General features: G+C 40.7%; 2 protein-coding genes across 2 annotated transcripts in view; both read right to left on the bottom strand.

Annotated features, from left to right (window-relative positions):
- LOC116311836 (scavenger receptor cysteine-rich type 1 protein M130-like) overlaps positions 1-23,941 on the bottom strand; it is a 63,844-nt gene that overhangs the window by 31,010 nt on the left and 8,893 nt on the right. Inside the window, exon 6 of the mRNA XM_039615122.1 lies at positions 3,008-3,313. Within this exon, the coding sequence (XP_039471056.1) occupies positions 3,008-3,313 (306 nt within the window). The remainder of the gene's footprint in view (positions 1-3,007; positions 3,314-23,941) is intronic.
- On the bottom strand, positions 10,899-20,002 carry LOC120441162 (scavenger receptor cysteine-rich type 1 protein M130-like). Its single transcript, XM_039615132.1, has 7 exons — positions 19,757-20,002; positions 18,942-18,974; positions 18,535-18,828; positions 15,511-15,837; positions 13,318-13,599; positions 12,436-12,527; positions 10,899-12,343 (listed from the first exon to the last, which is right to left on the bottom strand). Exons 1-7 carry the CDS (start codon positions 19,839-19,841, stop codon positions 12,191-12,193), a joined length of 1,266 nt encoding a protein of 421 aa, XP_039471066.1. The 5' UTR covers positions 19,842-20,002; the 3' UTR covers positions 10,899-12,190.

Here is a 23,941-nt window from a genome sequence, read left to right as displayed (position 1 = left end):
CAGATGCTGCCACATACTCACAGATGTGGCAGCATTAAAAAAAAAAACAGCCTTTCTAATGGCATAAAATGAATGGTTAAGAAGCATTGTGACAACAAAAATCAACCAAAAACTAATTTTATTACACTTTGTTCTAAGCATAAATTTATTATATTTAAGTATATTCCTTTTGAGCTCTGGGATAAAAGACACTAAAACAGCTTAAGGAATGAAAAATTTAAAAATATGAAACCATAAAGCACCAAATAGGGTGTGACCCATGTTGGCATCCCTGACAATCTTGTGCCACAAACTAACAAAGAATTTATCAGTGTTTAAAATGAGACCATTGTCTTTCCAACATGTTCTCAGCTCATTTGGACTCATCTTGCAGCAACAGCAGTGATTTCATTCTGTCTTTACAATAAATCATGATCTTGGACCATGACAGGATTGTCAGGGTTTAACGTTCTATGTAGACAGATGTGCTTCTAACACATGTGACACAGCAGTGTTTTCTATTGACATTTATACACTTTCAATCTTAGTCACACGGGTTGTTTCCAGGTCATTTTCATTCAGTTTGGACCAGGGTTTTAATAGTTTTGCAATTTTCATTAGTTTTTATTTTTATTTCGTTTTGACTTCAGATTTTCAATTTTATATCAGTTTTAATTAGTTTTTACCAATTGTTTGCTAGTTTAGTTTAGTTTTTATTTTTTGAAAATCCTTAGTTTCAGTTTAGTTTTGATTAGTTTCAGTTATAGTTTTAGTTGTGTTTGCAATAATTAAGTGTAACAAAATCCCAGTTTCATTATATCAGTCATTTTTTTCTGCTTATCCTTGGGTATGTTGCTATTCCAGCTACCATACCCTGCACCCTGGACAGGTCGCCTGTCTGTCGCAGGGCTAACACGCAGAGACAGACAACTCACATTCCCACCTATGGGTTCTTTAAATAAATAAATAAAGGCAGACGAACAACCATTGATACCAGGCAACTATAAAATGTATATCTTGGCCCCAATGAGACTATTAACTCTTGCAGCACCGGGTGTTAAGGCAATTGACTCACACAGTTATGTAGATATCCCAGTCCTGTTGTCTCGGGATGCATCACGCTGCCTTGCCTGGGGTTAGGTTCTGTTTCTGGGGATGAGGGTTGGGCGTGCTCCCTTATCTTCCCAAGGCAAGCTAGGTTAGCCTTCTTGTGTGAGCTTTTCAAGTGCACTTTAAGGTTTGTGGGATTTTTTTCCCTTTAGAAATGTCCCTCATAATTTGTCTCTTTCCACTACAAGACACTTGCTTTATCCAAAACACAGTCATATTCAAAGAAATCCCAAATTGGACTCTGGTGCTTTCTCCAGACTTTTCCTGACATGATTCTGCGCGTGGACGGAGCAGCGACACAGACGACTCGACTAACGTACTGCCACCTGCTGGCATAATGAGACACAGCAAGAAAAAAACCTGGAAACTAAACTTCATTTTCACCCTTGACTATTGACACCCACACATCAACGAAAACTAAACACATTTTTGCTATAAATTCAGTTAATTTTAGTTAGTTTTGTGAACACTCATTACAGTTTTAGTTAGTTTTCCTTTTTTTGTTTTTATTTTTATTTCCGTTAACGAAAATGTTTTTTCACTTCTAGTTTTCGTTATTTCGTTAGTTTTCATTAACGATAATAACCTTGGTTTGGACTGATTTTTTTTTCAGAGCAGAGTGTAAACAGATATTTAAACTGATATTTCATCATCATCATCATCTCGGCTTCAGCTTACCTGACACAGTGACAGACAGCAGGCGGCTCTCAGAGGAGAAATTATGAGAAAAAACGTAGATGTGATAAACACAGCTGTAGTGTCCTTGGTGGGCGGGCTCTGCAGCAGGAAACAAGAAGTCGGCAGAATGATTGACAGCTGGCTGGGTGTAGCTATATGCTGTGTTTGAGGAGGTGAAGGTGAGCTGGAAGGAGCCTCCTGGGTACTGTGGCTGGATGGAGCAGCTGATGGTAAAGCTGGAGCCCTTGGACACTTGAAGCTCCTGCTGCTGGGCCTCGAAAACCCCATTCATGAAGGACACAGAGATGATTGGCTGAACCAGCAGGTCTGTAAACATACATTGATAATAGTAGCTGACATTAAATTAACTATATGTTGAAAATAGTTGATAAACACTGACCTTCTTCCAGCTGTGTCCTGTCAGCTGTTAGAAATTCCTCCACGTATCACAGTGACAGACGGCAAAACACCCTGAAATATGGCTGATGTCACATAAGATGTCACAGATGGTCTCACCTGAGCAAATGAGATCCAGGATGTAGTTGGAGTCATTTGGTGCTAGTCAATCGCTGGTCTCCATTCTCCCCAATGTTTCAGCTCCACTGTTCCTTCACAGCGACTGGCTCCTCCCACCAACCTGACGGCTCCTGGACAAAAGCCAAATTTGACACATTTGAACTGACGTATGTTTCTTATATTACAACTCTCCAACTGAAGAAAATTGAAAAATTGGGATATAAGACTTCTAAAGCTCTGCCAGGTCATGACTGCTGGAGACAGCCTGCTGTTATTGTAGTTGCTGTGTATGTCAACCCGCTACACAGCTTTAATATATGATCTAATAATGGATGATGTCATTAATATGCTTACCTGAGCAGGTGAGCTTCAGGATGAGGCTAGTGTAACTTGGTGTTGCACACTCTCTGAGACCAGATACGGATGTAACACAGTCATGTCTGATCCACCATGAAGGCCTGCCGAGAAGTTCACTTCGCACTCCTATGGAAACAGCAGATCCACACTCCAGATGTTCACACACAACAGCTGCATCCTTCAGGGTTCAGTGAAAGTGTTCCATTGGTCTCCACTCTCCCAGATGTTTCAGCTCTACCGTGCCCTCGCAGAGATTGGCTCCTCCCACCATTCTAACTTCATCAGGCTCTGAACAGAAAGCAGAGAGTCATCAATAAAAAGAATAAAGTGAGTTTGAACCACATCAAAGCTGCAGCTCCTCTTCTACCTGAGCAGGTGAGTCCAACAGCTTTGCCAGGTGAGCAGCTGTTTCGAGCTGAGCCTGAGCTTCTACAGTCCAGGAGAGCAGACTCATGGCCTCCACACTGGAACTCTTTGCTCCACACTGGAGCCTCCACTTCTCCATAGAGCGCCCCCTGGAGGACCGAAGGAGGCCCACAGCCGAGCTCCCTACAGACCACCTCTGCATCCTGCTGGTCAAAGTCAGCTTCACACACTGAGGACCAGCTCTGGTTAGACTTCACCTCCAGTCTGCCTGAACACAGACTGGAACCATTCAGCAGCCTGACAGAGTCTGGAGACATCAGAGAAGATCAAACAGAGAGATCAGAGACAGCAGACACACAAGAAAAAGATGGCAGCAAACAACTATTCACTGATTCAAACTCAGCACAACTCCAACATAACTTCATCATTAACATGTTAGCATCACATTTACATTCCATAATCCAGCGGCTGTTATTGCAGCCCTAGCCTACTGGGATTCTCCTTTTTGGATGTGTAGTACTGTCCTTATTTTTCTTGTGGAACCAGTAAAATGAGTGCAGCTGACTCCACTAAGCAGTCAGCTCTGGTACTTGGCTGAGGGACAGGACATGGCCAGAGAGAAAACAGTTGACACATTACATTTAGTGCTTCCTTCTTTCTCCGTGGTGATAACATCAGCTTGGCTGTCTCTCTAAGTGTCTTTTTTTTTTTTCACTTGAACACTTTTATGTTTACTTCCCCCATCCTCAAGACCTTTGGATGATCTTCAACATGTTTTGAAACAGAGAGCGAGGTCCACAGCATATTCACCTTTCTTGAGAGATCTGCACAGAGGCCACAGGGCAGGGAATCTAAATGCCAACTGTTATGAAGCAGTACAATTCAGACTAAGCACTGTGTGAGTTTGATGATGCTGAAAATCCAGGATCAACTTATCTGTTCAAATTTGTGGCCAGTAAATGATAAATGGACTGGTCCTTATATTAGCACTTTTCTACTCTGTCTGAGCACTCAAAGCACTTTACACAACCTGTTCATTCACCCAAGCACTTTCTTCTAAGCACTTCCTATGTAACATTCACACATGCATTCATACTCCGATGGATGCATCGGAGAGCACCATGGGGTTAGCATCTTGCCCAACTGGGATCGAACTATTAACCTTCCAGTTAGTAAGTGCTCTACTACCTGAGCTACAGCCACCACATAAGTCATTAGTTTCTGTCATGATGACAACCAAAGAATCTGCTACTGAATTGAGGAGCTCAGAAAGTTATTGAGCTGAAGAAGAATCATTTAGAGCAGGTTGGCTTACCTGAATATTGTATATTGTATAGCTTTTTTTTTGTTATATGTAAAATTGTACTGTATTTATTTAAATTTTTACTTTTTAATTATTTTACTTGCATTTTTAACCACTCTCTTATATTTAAATGTTCATTTGGGTTTGAGAGTAACGAAATTTCTATTCTCTGTATGTCCTGTACATGTGGCAGAATTGACAAATAAAGTTGACTTTGACTTTGACTTTGGTGACTGGTCCCAAGGAATCCTGAAACTCTGCTCTGTCACAATTGTAGCTGGTGTGTTTCTGAATCTGCAGGTTTACAGTTTTGTGATATATAGTGACAGGCTCACCTGAGCAGGTAAGATTCATGATAGCAGAAGAGGAATCTGATGTTACGCATTTCGTCAGATCAGATTCAGACTGAATACATTCAGAGTTCATCATCCACATAGATCTTAATGGGGAGTCGTATCTCCAATCTACAGAAACAGCAGGGCCACAGTCCAGATGTTGACAGATAACAGCTGCTTCTTTCAGGGTCCAGCGATGCCCCTTCACTGGTCTCCACTCTCCCAGATGTTTCATCTCCAGAGTTCCTGCACAGCGACTGGTTACTCCCACCAACCTGATATCATCAGACTCTAAACAGAAAGCAGAGTCATCAGTAAAGAAGTGAACTCCTGAAAAAAATAACTTCAAAGTTTACTGTTGGTCTGTATTTATTTTTTTCGATTTCTTTTTACCTGGAGAACTGTGTGTTCCTTCAGTTTGAAGTCCTAAGAAGAAACAAATCAGCAAAAATGTGATTTCTAGGAGGTAGAGCATCTACTGATCAGGTCAGTTTTTTGACCCATAGCTCCTCCAGCCCATGTGTAACTGAGCAAAATACTGAACCCCAGATTATTCTGATGTATCCATCAGTGTGTGTGTGTGTGTGTGTGTGTGTGTGTGTGTAAGATAAATTAAGCTGTGTAATAATGTGTGTGCCACTGGGTGATTCTGGCTTGCAGGGTAAAAGTGCTCATGAAAAATCTCGACATAAACACCAAACAGTGTTTCTGTCCTGCGCACTTATAATTCTGTGAATGTCTTACAGTATTTGCAGTGTGTAAGGTTTCTGTGCACTGAACCCTGCAGGGCTTCATAGTGTTCAGTTTGTGTTAATTGACTAATGCAGTAACTTTAACAGGGAAATAGATGCTCATAAACATGAGGATTGACAGATGTATTTATCAAACAGAATTATTAGAAATAGAGTCTAACCAATAAAACCCTGCTAGGAAATTACTCTTCCGGTCTAGGATTGTAGATACTTGTAGCTCCCGCTCGAATGGGTCAGTTCCTAAACTCCACAAAACAAACCGAGCACTTCCTGTTTCTCACAGAAACAGGAAGTGCTCTTACAGTTAATTTCATAATAAAGCTGTTATTCTTCATATCGTGACAGTAGATGTTTCCCCTTTTTATTTTTACACTATTCAACGTCTGAATGTGCAGTCGTTACTGAGCAGGCGTTAAGTGTGGTGTGTAGTGGATAACATAATACATCAGTTTGTGCTCCTGTCTGATCGTTAGAGACTAAAATCAGCCCCAGCTGGTGGAAACAGTCTTTTGGTGTGAGAGATCAGATGAGATCAGAGCTTCCTGAGTTACTTTCTGATCATGAGTAAAGTAACTGTGACTCATCATCAGTGAAGGAGTCTTACAGTGAGAGCTGCTGCACAGAGATCATCACTGAATACAAACCCATGACATGCAGATAAAAGCAAAGAATGAATGACAACATATTAAATATGGCCTTGATTTTACAAAGTCTGAAGGATTCTAACTAGAAGGTGTTTTTAAAAACTGAACTCTGTGTGTGTGTGTGTGTGTGTGTGTGTGTGTGTGTGTGTGTGTGTGTGTCCTACCTGAGCTCCACAGGAGCAGCAACACTAACAGGTGATCCATGTCCAGCTACACGTCTCTCTGCTCTGACCATCGTGTGCTTTCTCACGTATATTTCTGCTAACAGGAAGGGGTGGGATGGATGGTTGTGTGACCCCGGCTTCGGGTCTGTGACTCTACTTGAACTCAGTGCTGAATGACAGTTTTAGAAACTGACATTTAACTCAGATTGAGAATCAGCTTCATTAAATCATCACCATTTAATTTGTAAATGTACCAGTGTGTGAAAACATCTTTTAATCCTCACTGCAGACCAAATGTATGAAAATGTTATGACAGCGAGTTCTGATGTAGGGTTAAAAACTGGAAATGGATGAAGAGGTGAAACGTTACCTTTTCTTTCTGACTGTACAAAAAACAACAACAACAGAAGAACAGTGTCAAGGTTTGCAAGGGCAAACCGTGTGGAGATGAGAGGTGTGGACCAAAGCGCAGGCAAATAGAGAAATAGAAAAAGGCATAAAGTGAAAGTGAGCCTTTCTTTGGTGGCTGTACAAAATACTTCAAAGCACTGAACGAAGGGAGGAACTGAAACAAAACCTAAACTGGGAGAAGCTAAACAAAATAACACGGAGAACATAGAAAACAAAGCAAAAACCCCTGACACTGGGAACAAGGAACATGAGTCATGGAAACACCGAGGAGAAACACAGAGGATGACAAGCAATAGAAAACGCAGATGAACCGACAAGGAACAGGTGAAAACAGACACTATACACAGGGGTGCACATTAGTGGTCCGCAGGTGTGCATTCGCTGTCAAAATAAAAGACGTGCACCAGATAAGAAGTTGCAACGCGCGTTTGCGTACATAAGATTTTCTGGAGGAGGACAGACATTTGTTTAGAACTCTTAAAGATGTCGAAGAAGCAAGCTCCTTTAAGCAATTACTTTGGTCTTCCTCCACCTCCAAAGAAATGTCAGAAGGAGTCCGAACCGCAAAAGAAGCGCGTATTCTCGGAAAAGTGGTTGCAGAAGGTGAGCTGGCTTCAAACAAATGATGAACGCACAGAGATGTGGTGCAGAATATGTCGTGAAAATTCCACTCTAGCTGACAAAAACAGTGCCTTTATATGTACGCAAACGCGCGTTGCAATTTCTTATCTGGTGCACGTCTTTTATTTTGACATCGAATGTGCACCTGCGGACCACTTATGAGCACCCCTGACTATACATATACACACACACACAGAGGGAATGGCAGACAGGCAGGGAACACAGCTGAGACTAATCACACAAGATGAGACAGAGAAGAAGCGAAACTCCAAAACACGTCCTGACAAGGATGACAAGAGGTAACACAAGGGAGGCACAGTAACACCTGAACACTAGAAACCAAAACAAATAACCAGAAACTAACTAAACTGAGGAACATTAATAATCACAAAACATAAAAAAGGAGGCACTAGACTCCAGACCATGACAAATGGGATGGCATAATAAATCACCCACTTTCCCTGTGGGCACTCTGTGCCCTTCAAGCTCAGGTCCTCTACCACAGGCGTGGGAGCTTGAGGGTCCTGTACACTATCTTTCCTGGACAGAGATCCTGGATGCTTGCTCCTCTTCTTTCTTGGGTTTCTGCTGCCTGAGGTATTCACTAAGTACACGAGTGTACAGTCACAGAGTTGAATCTCTCCAAGAATGGTCAGGAGCTTCCTTGTTTTGAAGTCAGTGGCTTCTACCTCTTCCATTGGCCAGTTTGTTATCCCAGCAGGGTACCTGACCACTTCACTATCACACTATTTTATCCTCCACAGGTATTTGGTGGTTGCAGCTTTCCTAGCGGCCTCTTCGTGGTTCCCATTTGTCTGTGGGATTCCCAGGACCTTGTAGTTGTCCTCGATGTCTGCAATGTTGCATTCTGGTAGTTCAATCCCCTCAGTTTGGACTTCCTTCATTCTCTTAGTTACCATCCAACTACATGGTAGTGTGGAACAGTGAATCAATGTCTCCTTCACTCTTGGCATACAGCGTGATGTTATCCATGTAGAGGAGGTGGCTCCATGTGACTGACTGACTTTCCAATTAGTAGATGATCCGCTTCACCTCCTGAGGCACAGACACCTGAACACTTACTGCTGTTTATTCTGCTGATCAAACAAAATGAGACTTCATTTGAAGATGATGTTAGTTAAATATGACGTGTTTATGGGTAGAACTTTGTGCCATCAGAAACTGAATTTGAATAAGTTAGATTCGAATTTAAATTGCTCAGATTGAATAAAAGCTTCTGAAACTGAATTTGAATTAGCCTAATTTGAAATCCAATGTACTGGTTTGAAAATGATCATCACTAAATTGAAACTGAATTTTATATTTTGAAAATGAATAATTTAATTTATTCCATCCTTCTTTAAATTTAGCTCTTGCTTTCAGTTTCACTTCGCATCATTCAATTTCAGTTCTATAATTCAGTTTTTGTTCAGGCTCATACGAGGTCATTCGAGAAAGCTGCAGAGTATTCGAGCGCCAATTAATAGAGCTATGTTGTACCTGCCGAGCCGGTGTTACTGAGCAGACCTATAGCATCTTGAGCTGGAGCGGGGATCCGATTAAGTATTCAGAAGTCATTTGTCAAATTAACCCTCATCCTCCATTTTTACGCTGGTAATTTGTTTATATTTGCCCAGCCAAAATGCAGTACATCAGTATATGTCAGCTAGCTGAACTTCACTAACACTCCAAATGTTTCTGCTATTTAGTTTTACTTAATCGTATTCAGAGCTGTACGATTTAGATTTTTAGGAAGACTTAAATCAGAACTGGTAAATCATCTTTAAATGGAAACTAGAAAGCTAACTTCCTGATAACTTCTAATTCCACTAAAATTTTTAGATCCTCATTTTCATTGATGTTACCTTTTTAAGACATCATGTGGGAGAACAACACAATGATCATTCTAACTTAAGAATTTGGACAATTTTTTAAATCTCAGTGAAACCTTAGAATTTGTTTGCTTTGCGAGCTGAGGAGCCTTTGGACCTGGAAATGAATAATGTAGTCAGAATCAACAACTGGTTTCATTGCTGTTCATGTAGGAGATGTCAGTAACTGCTTCATGTTATCTTAGTCAAACCATTTCTGTCCTTGATGACTGTCAGACTGGACTTTTTCCCCATACCTGGAAAGTATTAAATTGTACCTGAACTGAATCCTTAAGGCTCAGCAGTGTCCTTTAGTGATGTGCATGTCTACAGGCAGAAACCTTGTGTTTTGTATTAAATGTAATTCTCATAAATTCATGCGGTTACATTTTTAAAGCTTCCAAAATGATTGAAAACTGTCAGTGTGAAGAAACCTTTGCTGTCACTCTGCTGCAGCTGAGTCCGAGCAGGGCAGCACAGCAGCATGTGTCCACTGGTAAAATGCTGCCCCCTGGTGGTGAAAGGTTTAATTAAATTCTGCAAAAAATACCTTTAAGTAAGTAGGCCTGCATAAAAAAAACAGAAGAAAAATACCACCAGGCATTAGCTTTGTAGAAAACTAGTACACCTCTGAACTTATCAAAAGAAATAGTTCCTTTGTTGATCCCAGCAGGTGGTGACAACATGCAGCAGCGAAATATATTTAGTGGCATTTGACATCGGTGGCATAAGTCATGGCAGACAGGAAGAAGTTACATTTGGGGAAGAAAGATCAAAAGATCCAAAATGATTATTTCAAGTAGGGATGGAAACGCCAGCAACATTTTTATCATGTTCTTCTTAAAATAAGTTAACCAAAAAAGGAGTTTTCTGAGGAGGGGGGAACAATGGTTTAGAAATGTATAGCTGCATGTTGGCATTCTATTCTAATGAGTTTAGTTTTATTCACATCTGTAGGGAGATCACTAAGACCCTAAACTCAAAGTATAAACCCTCAAGGAGAGAGAGTCTAATCATCCACCTAATCCCTGCTGGCACCAGGGTGAAAAGGACAACTTAATAGAATAAGAATGTCTCAAAGGCAGCGGACAAGCCTGACTCTGGACCACAACCTCATATGTTCCATATTTGGTTCAGTCTTATTCCCTTTTTAGTAAGATTGTTGGAATTGTTCAAAGGCTACTTTGTTCTATTCATTTACTCTCAGTGTTGAAGACAGTTTAAGAAAAGGTGCATTAAAATTTAACACGATGCAATGAGGCAACAGACAGACCGAGACATGGTGCTCAGAGCTGTGTGTAATCTGTAATCTGCACTGAAGTCACTGACCTGTAGGAAGTATTCTGTTCACGACATCAGATAATGAAGCAGATGTGTTGATGCTGAAAATCTGCAGAGGTGAATTTGTTTCTTGTTACACAGCTGGGTCAAGATAAAGAATCAGCAGAATTAATAATGGATTCCCAACCCTAATCTCAGACCACCGAGGCAAAAATTCTTCTGCTTATTAGTCATCAAAAAAAACAGACTCAGAATATTTTGTGGTAAACAAAAGGTCCAGAAATTTCTTTTTTTTTTTTTTAACAAAATAATTTGTGGCCACTGAGTGAAGTTCTTTACAGGTGATATTTGCTAACGAGTGTAAAGGTGATGGTTTGTTTTTAGCAGGCTTCAGTAACACAGCTGAGAGGAACATGATTCCTAATAATGGTTTTAAATCACAGATTTGTGTGTGACGGATTTAAATATGCAGAAACTTTTGATTATGAACAGAAATCTGTCTGAAACACATCGGAGCTGTTAATTTATTAAACTGAATTATAAATATGACATGAGCAGGAGCCATGTACAGATTTAAAGAGACCTACATAAAGAAAAGATTCAGAGGAGGAAATCAGACTTTTTGTTTTTGTAAACTAAGATGGTGGTGTGCAACATTTTAGAGTGAACCAACACATTGTTCCAACTGTTTCACCCTTTAAATATTCAATAAAAACAAACAAACTGAGCGTAAAGCAGAGAAGATGTCTTGGTTTGACCTTCAGGTGTCAGTGCTAACGTCACTGTGCTGGCTTTGTTCCAGTGTTCTTCCTGATGGCCCTGGGTCAGTGTGTGCCTCATTATTTGGAAACAATCTAAATATCATCCATTAACATCTTTGTGATATCTCTGCACAGCATTTCTTAAACATTCAGTTTAACTTCCTGCTTTTACATCCTACATAATCTCTGTCCTCTTATCACCTTCTGTTTCCTTTCCTTCCCCTTTTCCAAGTAAAGGTGGAGAAAATAAAACATTTACATCCTTTTCTGTCCCTTTTTCACACAGTTCAGTGATTTTATTCAAAGTCTACGGTTTCAGTCACTCTAAACCTGGACACATATAACCTTTATTCATGTCATGACATGAGTGATTTACATTATGGTTTATGGTTTACATTACTTAATCCTTTGCTAAGTTCCAACAATACTGCCCCTTTGAATTTCTCAGATTTGATTTTATTATCACATTTACACTGTTTGCAAACCTGCACCCTGCAGCAGGAACTGGAAAGGCTCAAAGTAAAAAACATATATAGGTTTTTCCTTGTTTTCATATTTATTTTCTGTTTTCTTCCAAAACTCTAAGAGAACAAAGAACCCATCAGCCAGCTCTTGAGTGAGGACGGGTTATTTCTAACCCTCCTTCTTTCCCTCCTTTTTCTTTTGTCAAGCTCCTTCTTCTCCCAAGTTTTACAGATTTGGTTCTGCTTTGTCCTCAGACAGAGAGGACAGACCTCCTCTCCTCCTCCAAGCTTACCACTTTGCTGCCACCGGTTTTCCAGCTTTCCTTCTCTGCATCCTAATCTCTAAACTGAGTTTATCAAGATATCAGAATAGATTTCTACTTTACTAAGTCTGCACTCAAGGCTTACACCATATATTGATATGTAAATAGACAATAATCAGTCCAGTCCAATCCAATCCAGTTAGCTTTTCCCAGACTTTCCAGTGTCGTGTAAGATGAGGCGATGAGCGTTTGTGTTCAATAGAAAACAGCTGTGTTATTCGACAGGACGGACGGCTGTGTGTCAGCTAAAAAATTCATCTGGATGTGAGATGATCTCCATGGAGATCCTCCTCTGCTCCCTGAGCTCCTTCCTCTTTAGTCGGCCCTCCTTCAGCTGAACAAACGCTGAAGTTATAGTAAACCAGCTCAGTGCTGTCAGGTGCACTTGGCTTTTGCCCCCTGCTGGCCTGGGGAGACATGACAGCACAGGTCAGACTGACTGCATTGATCAGGTCTTCAACGCAATAAACAGGCTGAGAGCTTCAGATCTTTTCAGTACCTTACAGTAGAAACATAGAGCAGTGATCATAAACAGCACAATCACCAGCAGGACGACAGCAGTGACGTTATGAGCTTCTGGATCTGTTGGATCTGACAAAAAACATTCATCTCAGTTTCATGAGTCCAGTCTCATTTAACAGATGGTTTCATTCAGTCCCAGTTATGTCAGCTCATTACACTGAACCAGAAACATTTTATTGACCCCTGATAGGAAAAGTATTATGTAGTTTAAATGAATGAAAAATTAAAGAAAGAAATTTACCACTGTATAAATGTGCTTATGTCTACATAAAAATAACAAGTGAGAACAGATTACTGCGGGATATACATCGGAGCAGAAAGAAGCAGCTTCTTTGTGTTTGGGAATTTCTGTTTTCGGCTGGAAATAATCCAGCATCTTTTTGCTTCCTAAGGAACCGGACCCAAAACAGACGATGAACTGTAAAACATAATCCAACCACACCTGCTAAGGTTTAAAAACTTAAACCATGGACTGAACCCAGCTGGGTCCAGATTCTCAGCTTTCTGCTTTGAACAAGTTCAGATTCATTCACAAGTTATCAAAGCCAAACTTTGTGTTCTTCTTCTTCTCTTGTAGGGTAAAACAGGATCGCTAATCCACTCAGTGTCTCAGATTAAAAGTCCACTTGTTGTCATAGTTACCAATGGAAAAATGCAGTTTGTTAGAATCAGTCTTTTTACTTCCAGTAAAATTAAGAAATCTTTGACTGTTTCCTTTTTGTATTACATTTTGACACATTTGGTCACTCTTTATTAAAAAAAATCCATGAACTTTGTAGTTCAGCCCACACGAGATCACCGACTGTTTCAGTGACAGACTGTGACAGACTGTCATAGAGGAAATCAGTGATCAGCTTACCTGAGCAGGTGAGATTCAGGATGAACAAAGTCTTTTCTGATGTTGAGCATTCTGTCAGAGCAGATCCAGCCTGAACGGGTCTGATCTGCCACACAGATGTTTGTGAGGACTTTATGAGTCCTCCATAATCAAACGGGCCACAGTGCAGACGTTCACAGACTTCATCTGTTTCATCCAGGATCCTGTCAAACCCAGACACCGGTCTCCACTCTCCCTGATGTTTCTCCTCCAGTCTACCTGCACAGCGACTAGCTCCTCCCACCAACCTGACATCATCAGGCTCTGGACATAAAGCAGAGAGTCATCAGCAAAAGAAAAACATGATTTTAAACCAAATCAAAGCTGCATGCTGTGAATGGCGCCTGACGTAGCATCTAAAATATTCTGTCTGCAGTGACATAACTGATGTTAGAGCAAATAGATCCCTTGATTATAATGTGACCAGAGTGGAGGATCATAAAGTGAAATGAATGTTTTAGCAAGCTAAGCTGAGCCTAAAGTCTTCAGTGTCTGAGGTAATGAGGTAACCTTTGCTTTACATATCACATGCTCATGTTCAGAGTTTCAGTTTAAAATCTGCTGGAAGCACCAAAGTTTCACTAGTTCTTTGACTTCCTGATAAATCCTGATATAGCTTCTCTGCTGAAGGTGTGGATTTATATATGCAAACAGCCACAGCAGCACAGACTGTGCATCATATTATCACTGACACTCGCATGTATTTTGTCCTAATCTGCTGCTTAAGCTCTTTCACACAGTTGGAGCTGCAGATACTGGAATGCACTTTAAGCCTCTGATAATGTTTAAGTGTGGTTTAAAGTTTCACAGTTCTAATGTGCAGCTGTAATGTTAATGTTAATGTAATGCACTGAGAGTATGCTGAAGGCTCAGATCTCTATCAGATTTATTACATATAAAAATTTCTCGCTGAGGGCGGTCTGTCCTTCAAGCTCGGGTCCTCTACCAGAGGCCTGGGAGCTTGAGGGTCCTGCACAGTATCTTAGCTGTTCCTGCACTCTTCTGGACAGAGATCTCCGATGTTGTTCCTGGGATCTGCTGGAGCCTCTTGCCCAGCTTGGGGGTTATTACCACTGGGACCACTGCTACTCAGTGTAAATGTTGTTACATCCTGTGAGGCTGTGGGAGTGTGTGGGCATGGTGTTGTCCTCTCCCTCTCCTCCTCCTTCTTTTTTGCCCCTCCCCTTGTCTCTCTCTGCCCCTGCCTTCTCCTTTAGGACACACCTGCTGTTCATCTGCCCTCGTTTACCACCAATTACCCTCCAGAGGTGATATATAATCTGGAGGAGAGCAGTGTGTGTGTGTGGGGGGGAGAGGCTTCTGGTGGATTTCCTCTGTGCTGGTCAGTGTGTGATTCTGGTCTAGGTGTAGAAAAGGCCTGCTTATAGTTGTTTTCTTAGTTGAAGCGGCCACCATCTCTTTGGGTTGGCCTATCTAATTGATCATTAAAGCAGCTTTGCTGCCTCTTTCTGTTGTTACTGTTTATATGATTATTGGGTTAATTGATTATAATAAAGATTTATTTTGTGTTAAACACCTCTGCCTGGCGTCCTTTTCATTCCAGTCCGGATCCAATTGTTACTGTCCCCCACCCTCTTCGCCTAGCTTTCATGTGGGGACGTAACAATGTATTTACCATTTATCACAAATATTTATGTTATGTATGCTGAAGGCATTAGGAAGGGTAAAAGTATTTCTGGAACGACAGTTTGTGTACTGTGTACTAGTACTCGTAATAAAAATGAACAAATCTTTGCCATGGTTATTCAAAGAAACCGGATCGTACTGCAAACACAAAATAAGCACTAATAACACAAGGACATGGGAATAAGACAAAAACGTTAAGAACACACGTAAAATCTCATTGTTGGAGAAACTGTGGTGAAAGAAAGTTCTTTTTATTGTGGAGTGTGTGTGAAATTCTTTTTTCACATACATTATATTTTTTTGGGCAAAATGTAAACCTTGTTTATGAGATGAACTCTGGAAAAGAGAAACAAAATTGCCCTGTTAGGGTTTTTGGGATCTTATGACAGACTAGGTGGTAATGTCTGTGTTTATTATAGCAGAGTACCTCACTCGGTGAAGTATTTGGCTGTATGTAACAGTAGTTCACTGCAGTTTGAGATGATTGTCTTTTCTTAAGCTGTGTGTAAACAGAGTGTTTCAGCTTACCTGACACAGTGACAGACAGCTGGTGGCTCTCAGAGAAGAAGTTATGAGAGAAAACGTAGACGTGATAAACACAGCTGTAGTTTCCTTGGTGGGCGGGCTCTGCAGCAGGAAACAGGAAGAGGGCAGAGTGACTGACAGCTGGCTGGGTGCAGCTGTATGTTGTGTTGGAGGAGGTGAAGGTGAGCTGGAAAGAGCCTCCTGGGTACTGTGGCTGGATGGAGCAGCTGATGGTGAAGCTGGAGCCCCTGGATACCTGAAGCCCCTGCTGCTGGGCACTGAAAACCCTGTCCATGGAGGATGCATGGATGTTTGTCTGAACAAGCAGATCTGTAAACACATATAAGATGGAAGGTGAGCTGACATCAAACCTCCACATGAACCTCCACATATCCAAGACATGAAGTGTTTACAAGCCCAAATAAATCAGGATGTTGCATCAGGAGGACCTCGAGCGTAAAATCAAACGTAAAAATCAACCCGTCACACTTTTATATTACACTCAAATTAAACTTATAATTTCACATGAGCATTTGTCAAACATGTGACTGTTTTTAGTAGTAGACCTACACACACACACAACTCCATTACGTTAATAATTGTTTTTACTATATAAATGGAGTAAAGCTGTGTTGATTCTGTTACCAGCAGCAGTCTCGGAGTACAGAGATCAATCATGTTTATGATTCCTTTTATCACTTGAATTGATGAAAGTTTGTTTTAATTAAGAATGCTACATACTTTAAAATATTGTAACGTGGTTTAGGGTCCTGCATCAGAGCCTGTCAGTTACTAAAGCCTGTTCCCATTGAAATGCCTCTGGTTGCCACCTCAGGCCTCCATTTAACGTACACGTGTATATTTACATGCTTTAAAGATTAGAGTTAACAAGCTGTAGCAACCCCAGCCCTGTTGGTAAATTACCTGGACATCATCTCTTAGTCTGTCACTTTGCTATAAACTGTGCGGCTCGTGGCAGATTAAACATTTGATATTAAATTAAGTGAATCCGTCTGTTTAGCAAACAGCACAATTTTGTGCAAAATAAGTGCAAAGAATAAGTGAAAGATGGAAAGAGGTCAGTGGACCCACAAGTAAAGGATGCAAAAAGATAGAAGAGGAGAGATCTGAGGAGAGCAATGAGATGTGAGAGAGATGTAGTGGCTGATGAAAATGGTCAGACAGATGATCTGGTGATGAAACTAGTCTAGGATTTGAATATGTGCTAATAAATGTAAAAACGCCACTCTAGTGACATAACCTCAGAAACTAGACACAACTCAAATGAGCATGTGTGAGTGGTGTGTACCTGCACAGGCAGTAGCGGTTTTAGATACGGGCGACACGGGCGGTTGCCCGGGGCGGCATCGTGATGGGGGGCGGCATCACGGGCATCGGCAAAAAAAAAAAAAAAAAAAAAAAAAATGCTCGTACTCATGCTGCCCCGACGGCAGCCAGCGCATATTGGGAATGGCATAGGCACCGATCGGTTTTCTATCGCCCATTTGCTGGGAGTAAGGGGGCCCTCCGTTTGCGAGGTGCGCCTGCTGCTTGCGGCACAGGGAGGAGAGGGCGGGGCGGCGGGGGATTCTCTGGCTGGCTGGAGCAGCATCTAATAACCAACTCGCAAAATAAAACAAAACAAAAACAAAACAACAAACACGAAAACACCAGACATTATGATACAGACTTATAATTTGCACCGATGTTTTTTCGAAATTCTATACACGAAAACTGAGCGCGAGAGCCCTCGGTGCGCCTGCTCGCTGCTGAAGTCAAAGTAAACTTTATTGTCATCTCCGCTACATACAGTCCAGTATATAGAGAGACGAGACGACGAGGCTCCAGTTACAGCAGTGCAAGTAAACAAACAATAAATATAGTAGAGTAAGAAAATAAATATACATTTTAGGACTCGGGGTAAAGGGATCAATAACAATTTAAAATTTATAATTTACAGTTTGATGATTTAAAGTCTCACACATAACCCGTCGAAAGGGGAGGGAGACCTGCTTCCAAATAGAGCACATTTCATTCATAATGTTGTAAATCCAAGCCCATTATGTATTCATGATTTGAATCCTGGGTTGTGTGAAATCCCAGAAATACACCCTAGACAAAGTTAATCTGTGAACTAAGGTGTAGGTCTATTAGGTTATGTTGTGGTGATCCTCTGGTTGAGGGATGGGTGTTCATACTGGAGTGCAAAATTAAAACCAATGGAAGATGGACAAGAAAAGTTCAAAGCCATCAGGTGCTCAGTTTAGAAAAAAGAGAAAAGAAGAGGAGAAGAAACGAACAAATGATACAGGTAAACAGATGTGTGATTGGATAATGGCAGGTCATCCTGAAACAATCAGAATCAGAATACTTTATTAATCCCTAAGGAAATAATGTGGGTTACAGTTGCTCCAAGAAGAAATGGTAAAAATAGTAACAGTAACAGACTAAACTCCAAACAATACATTATGTTACAGATTTTAATATTAATTAGTCATTGTCAATTGTTGATTTGTCCTGTTCTCATTGTATGACGAATTATGATGACTGTTTGGTAGCTGTTTGCATACAATGCATACTCTCTCTCTCTGTTCATATGTGTGTGTGGACAACAGTTTTATGTTAATGTACAATCCTTAACATGTTTTGTGTGTGTGTGTGTGTGTGTGTGTGGGGTGGGGGTGGGGGTGGGGGGCAGAGGAGTGTTCGCCCAGGGCGCCAAACAGGCTAGGACCGCCACTGTGCACAGGTGTGATTAGTGTGCTTCAATAACACACAGAATTACATCCCTACTGAGCTCTGTCCTAGTTCCTGCTGTCAGCCCAGCTCCTCCCACTTCCTGTCCTCCTCTCTGTTCTGTAAGAACCTGTTAACCAGTTTCACTTCCACCAGACTTTGTGTCTGTACTTGTCTATAAACAGCTGCTGAAGCTCTGACATGTAGGCGGCTGTTCTAGCTACTATCTGTCACAGCTTTTTACACCTCTGTCATATATGAAGTCATGAATGATTTCATCAGTATGATTACCTGAACAGGTGAGTTTCAGGATTTGGTAAGAATAATGTTTTCTTGTTGCACAATTCTTCAGAGGAGATGTGGACAGAACACAGTCAGGTGTGATCGACCATGCAACTGTTTGCAAGATGTTTGCCTTTTCTATAGAAACAGCTGAGCCACAGCCCAGATGTTCACAGAAAACACCTGCTTCTTTCAGGGTCCAGGAATCATGAAAGGCACACACTGGTCTCCACTCCTCCAGTTTCACCTCCAGTGCACCTGCACAGCGATTGGCTCCTCCCACCAACCTGACATCATCAGGCTCTAACAGAAAGCAGAGAGTCATCAGTAAAGAAGTGAATTTACTTCTGAAAATATAAAATTTGAAATGAATGCTGCTCTGTGATTCTTCATGTCACTCTGATTTCTCTTTTTACCTGTAGATCTCTGTTTTACTTCAGCCTGGACGCCTGAGGAGAAAACAGTAACACCATTCAGTGTGAAGAAGGAATTTGATTGTAGCTCAGATGAGGACAGAACAAACTCCCTGAAACTTCCACCAGCTCAAAAATACCCCAGTAAGCCTGTGTGAAGCACTCTCTGGACTTAAAATTTTACATTATTTCCCATTAGACTCACTGAAAACAAATCAATGACTCCAACGTGAAATAATGTAAAATTTTACGTCCAGAGAGTGCTTCACACAGGCTGAGTGGAGCGGGAAGCAGGTTTGTTGATACAGTTACATTTTAGAAAAAAGTCAGCAACAGATTTACTTAAACTACTTAAATTCATTCAGATATATATAATCTGAGAACTAAAAAATAGTTCTGAAAATACTTGTGAATAATTCAGAATTTAAAATAGCAACTTAGAATCCATGACTCGTTTTATGTTTTTAAGTTCATGAGTTGATTGTTAGAGATTAAAATCAGCTCCAGCCGGTGGAAGCAGTCTTTAGGTGTGTTCAGCTGGTTGTTCAGTTTGAGGTTTAGAGAGAGATGAGATTCCTGTTAACACTGGATTACAGGCTGCACACTCCTTTCTCATTTCTCATACTACTACTAATACTACTACCCATCACCCCTCCCAGGGTATGGGCTGCCAAACATTTCTCATGAGTAAAATTAATGTAAGTCTGAATCATCATCACTTAATATGAACTCATCTGACACTGCAGAGATATCAGGATAAGTGACTGTGAACAGAATAAACTGTCTTTTTACCTTTAATGTGTGTGTCAGAGTCCTACCTGAGCTCCACAGCAGCAGCAGCACCAGCAGCAGGTGATCCATGTCCAGGTAGATGTCTCCCTGTCTGCTCTCTGCTCTGAGCATCAGCTGTGCTATCCTTAGTGTTTACCTGCTGCAGGTCACTCTACCTGAGTGCAGATTCACAGACAGTTAGCTCTGATGGACGAGCAGCTTCTGCCTCTTTTGACTTTCTCTTTGAGCTTCATAACATTTCAGTAAAGTTGAGCCCCTGAACTCTGAGACAAATCAGTCTGTGAGGAAAACCACAGGAAAAAAGAGGTGTTACTGTTGATCCATGACACTGCCACAAGGGAAATACCATGATGTGTTGTTTTTTGTTTTATTATTATTATATTACATGAGCCAGCCCATTGTTTCCTGCTTCCTGTTTAAAAACTCACTAACTGTGTAGCTAAGAAGGAGAAAGGTTGCTCTGTGAGTGCACAGCTGAAGATAGAGCTTCAGAAGTTTCACTTACTTTCATGAGGACAAACTCTGAAACCAGCAGATAGTTCAGCTCTTTAGTTACATCAGACACTTTACAGATTTAGTCTACAGATTAAATGAAATTCAACCTTTGAGTTTCTTTTAGTCTCGACACTGCAGAATGACTCAACATGTGCTCCATCTATCAGTGAGAAGACACACTCACACTTCTGAACACTACAATCCACTTACTTGTACCACCTGAACAGGAAGCTGGTCCCAGTGCAGGTGACTGTCACATGACAGTTTGTGTGTTAAATAGGAAGTCTACATGATGCACATAGCCAACTACTTGAGAAACCATTTACTTTTATAAAACATTTTTACTCCCAATGAAAAAGAACAAAGCTGTGGATGAAGAAAACATCACTGAGCACGTGCAGGCCTTCTCTCAAACGGAGTGGCTGTAAGGCTTTGCGTGTGTTTGTGCAACTGAATCCAAGTACAATGAGCCTACTGTCATAATTAATGAAACATGAACACCCTAAGGTTACAGCGCTCTAGAGTGTGACCAATTTGGTCGCAAGTGCGACTAAAAAAATCTTAGGTCGCACCTTCGGGACCAACTATCAGAGTAACAAAAAAAAAAAAGTCTCCGGAACTCTGAAAGTCTCCGTGTGGTCAACAACAGGCAGACATTATGCCCCTATTGTGGTCTAAATCTCTGATTGGTCATGGTCCAGATATTCCTGTAGTCCTTCGTGTGTACGTCTGAAAGTGCAGGTGGATAGAGAGAGGTGAGTAGCATGAATATTCTCTTCAAGGACCTGAAGCTCCATAAAGCACCCCTCCAATAGCCAAACCCATCTGTTCTTTGATTGGATAGTTAAATTTGTGATTGACATGACATTGGCCAATCAGATGAAAGGAAGAAAGATAGGGTCAAAATTCGTACTTGCAACTTGAAACTTGAGTGCAGAGTTTCACATGCATTTTTTGGCTAAGTCCACACACAAATCTTTTTTACGCACACACAAATTCTTTTTACACATACAAATCCTGATTTACAAGTACAAAATATTTATGACCACAATTTGAGTCCATAGCGTTATTCATTCGTTTATTACCCACCAGTCTATCGTTGTTTACAGTGCTGTCGGCTGCTGTCTTTTAAAAAAAAATATTTTACTTAAATAACCTCGGACAAGAGAGCGTAATTTCTGCTGTTCAATACTGAAGAAATTTAAACTTTTTAAAATTATGCAAAATTGCAGAATATTTTAAGGTTATCTGCTATAAAGCCAGGCCAGGAAAATCTGATTCATGTTTTTCTGTGTTTTATCCTCAGTTACTTTGACACAAAGGCATCTGCTGTGATGCTCACAATTCTGATGAAGTCTCACATGGATCAGTACTGATAAATGATCAGAATTATAATATTTCTGACTGTCTGAAGCAAAATTTAATCGAATCGAATCGTGACCTTGTGAATCGGAATTGAATGGATTATAGAAATGCGGTTGAAAAATCTGGGCACGCCTAACTTTTGTGCTGAAGTGCCTAAGAAAAAAAGTGAGGCGCACCAGTGCAACCATGGCAAAAAGTTAGTCTAGAGCCCTGCTAAAGTTTGTTTTTCTGTTTTTCTTTAATAGGCCAGTTTATTTTTTCTTTCTTTGGCTACATAAAACAATCAAGCTTCTAACATGTAAACACAACTGTCTGCTCTCTATAATGCAGTTTTGAGATCCCTTCCCAGACGCCTTAACGCCCACTCACATCCTAGGCCATCTGACCTCAGGAAATCACATGATAGGGTGGGGCTAGGTTGCACAATGAGCTCACCCGAAACCTTGGCTGACTGTGACCTACACCCGTTTTCACACCTTGGCTCATGTGATTAGGTAGAGGATCATTAACCTTCACAGACATACAGCTTGTTGTGGAAATGTCTTTTATTCATAACTTTTTTGTTGTGTGGTTCTGGCTCATTGCTATTGTCTGTAAAAACAAATTAATCCGACCATGCTGAGTGTGTGTGTGTGTGTGTGTGCGTGTGATTTAACCTGTATCTCATTTCTGTGAAACTAGTTTTTTTTATGTTTTTATCTTTGATAGACACTGCTACATAGAACAAACCAAAGACCTTCCTTAGTGTCTCACAGTGTAACATTGAGGAGCCGTGTCCTGGCAGCTTCAACAGCCTGAAATTAGTGAGTTCAGATGATGACAGTAACGTGGAATAACGTGTAAAGGAAGTAGTACTACCTGCAAACTCAGAAAGACCCTGAACAACATGCAGTGTGTAAGAAACATGTGGAGTGGAGACCAGATGTTTTTGTCAGATTATTAGAAAATGATATTGTAAGAAAATTACATTTAAATTCAATAAATATTTTTGACCTCAGAGATAATCTGACTTTTGTTTGAATATTATTAGCATTACAGGATGCAGTGTCTAACTACAGGTCCGAATAACATCTAATAAAATGATAATATTTGTTCCCATGAAGCTGAGGCTTTCGTCACACAGGAGATTTAAAACTGATCACATGCTAATGGTTATAAGTTGTTATTTAAACAGTGCCAGGTTATTTTCCTGAGAATTTGTTCGGAGGAGCTTTGAGATAACATTGTTAACTTCTGTCCTACAGACCAGGAACACCACCCACACCAACTTCCTTTGTTTTCCTGTGAGTAGGTTTTTTTGTTTTATAGTGGTCACACTGTTAAAATTCTTCTGGTGAAACTCTGTAACATGAACTGGGAATATAAAGAAAATGGATCAAGGTTAAACTGATTTGATGTTTAAGCATTGAGCAGCAGTGAGTGAGTCTTTATATTTCCACAGGTTTGCAGACAGTGGCAGCTCGGTGCCTGCAGAACGCAGCTGCTCTCAGTAAAAATGGTAAATGGCCTGTATTTGTGTAGCGCTTTTCTAGTCCCTAAGGACCCCAAAGCGCTTTACACAACCAGTCATCCACCCATTCACACACAGGGGTGCACTGACAGAGGCGAGGCTGCCAGACACTGGCGCCACCGGGCCCTCTGACCACCACCAGTAGGCAACGGGTGAAGTGTCTTGCCCAAGGACACAACGACCGAGACTGTCTGAGCCGGGGCTCGAACCAGCAACCTTCCGATTACAAGGCGACCTCCCAACTCTTGAGCCACGATCGCCCCCCAAACAGTAGTGACACCAGGGCTTTGGAAAATGTGAAGGAGGGAGTAAATGTTGACCTTTAAATGTATCTTAAAAGATTTTACAGGTTTTCATACTGCTTTCACACCCCCTGTGTCCATTCACATTAAAATAATAAATAAACAATTAGGTGGCAGAAAAGGTTCTTTTTGTGATCTACTTTAGAAATAGTCTAAGCATTGAGCAACCAGAACTTTAATTTAATGTAATTTAATACATTTATTTTATAAGGTTTAAGACCATAGAGTCAGAGGCTGACATATGTCTCTCATTTAGTATAGAAGTATTTCTTTATCATGTTAGAAAATTGAGCTGCTTGGTATATTTAAATATATTATTAAATGATTGAAGTGCGCTGTATGGACCCCACGATGTAAAATGAGTTTGATATCTCTGATGTAGGTGAAATAATAAAAGATAAATTTCAAAAATAAAATCAGTCAGTATCCTTTGTACATATAATAATTTTATTGTGTCACTTTCACAGTTAACACAAAGGGTTTATAAAGCAAGAGCTTTAGTCTAGTTTTGTCTGTGGGGAGTAGATTTCATCACAGTA

Source organism: Oreochromis aureus, linkage group 7 (assembly GCF_013358895.1).
Source record: "Oreochromis aureus strain Israel breed Guangdong linkage group 7, ZZ_aureus, whole genome shotgun sequence".
In the NCBI taxonomy this organism is placed as follows: Eukaryota; Metazoa; Chordata; class Actinopteri; order Cichliformes; family Cichlidae; genus Oreochromis; species Oreochromis aureus.
This window is presented reverse-complemented; position numbering and strand designations above follow the sequence as displayed.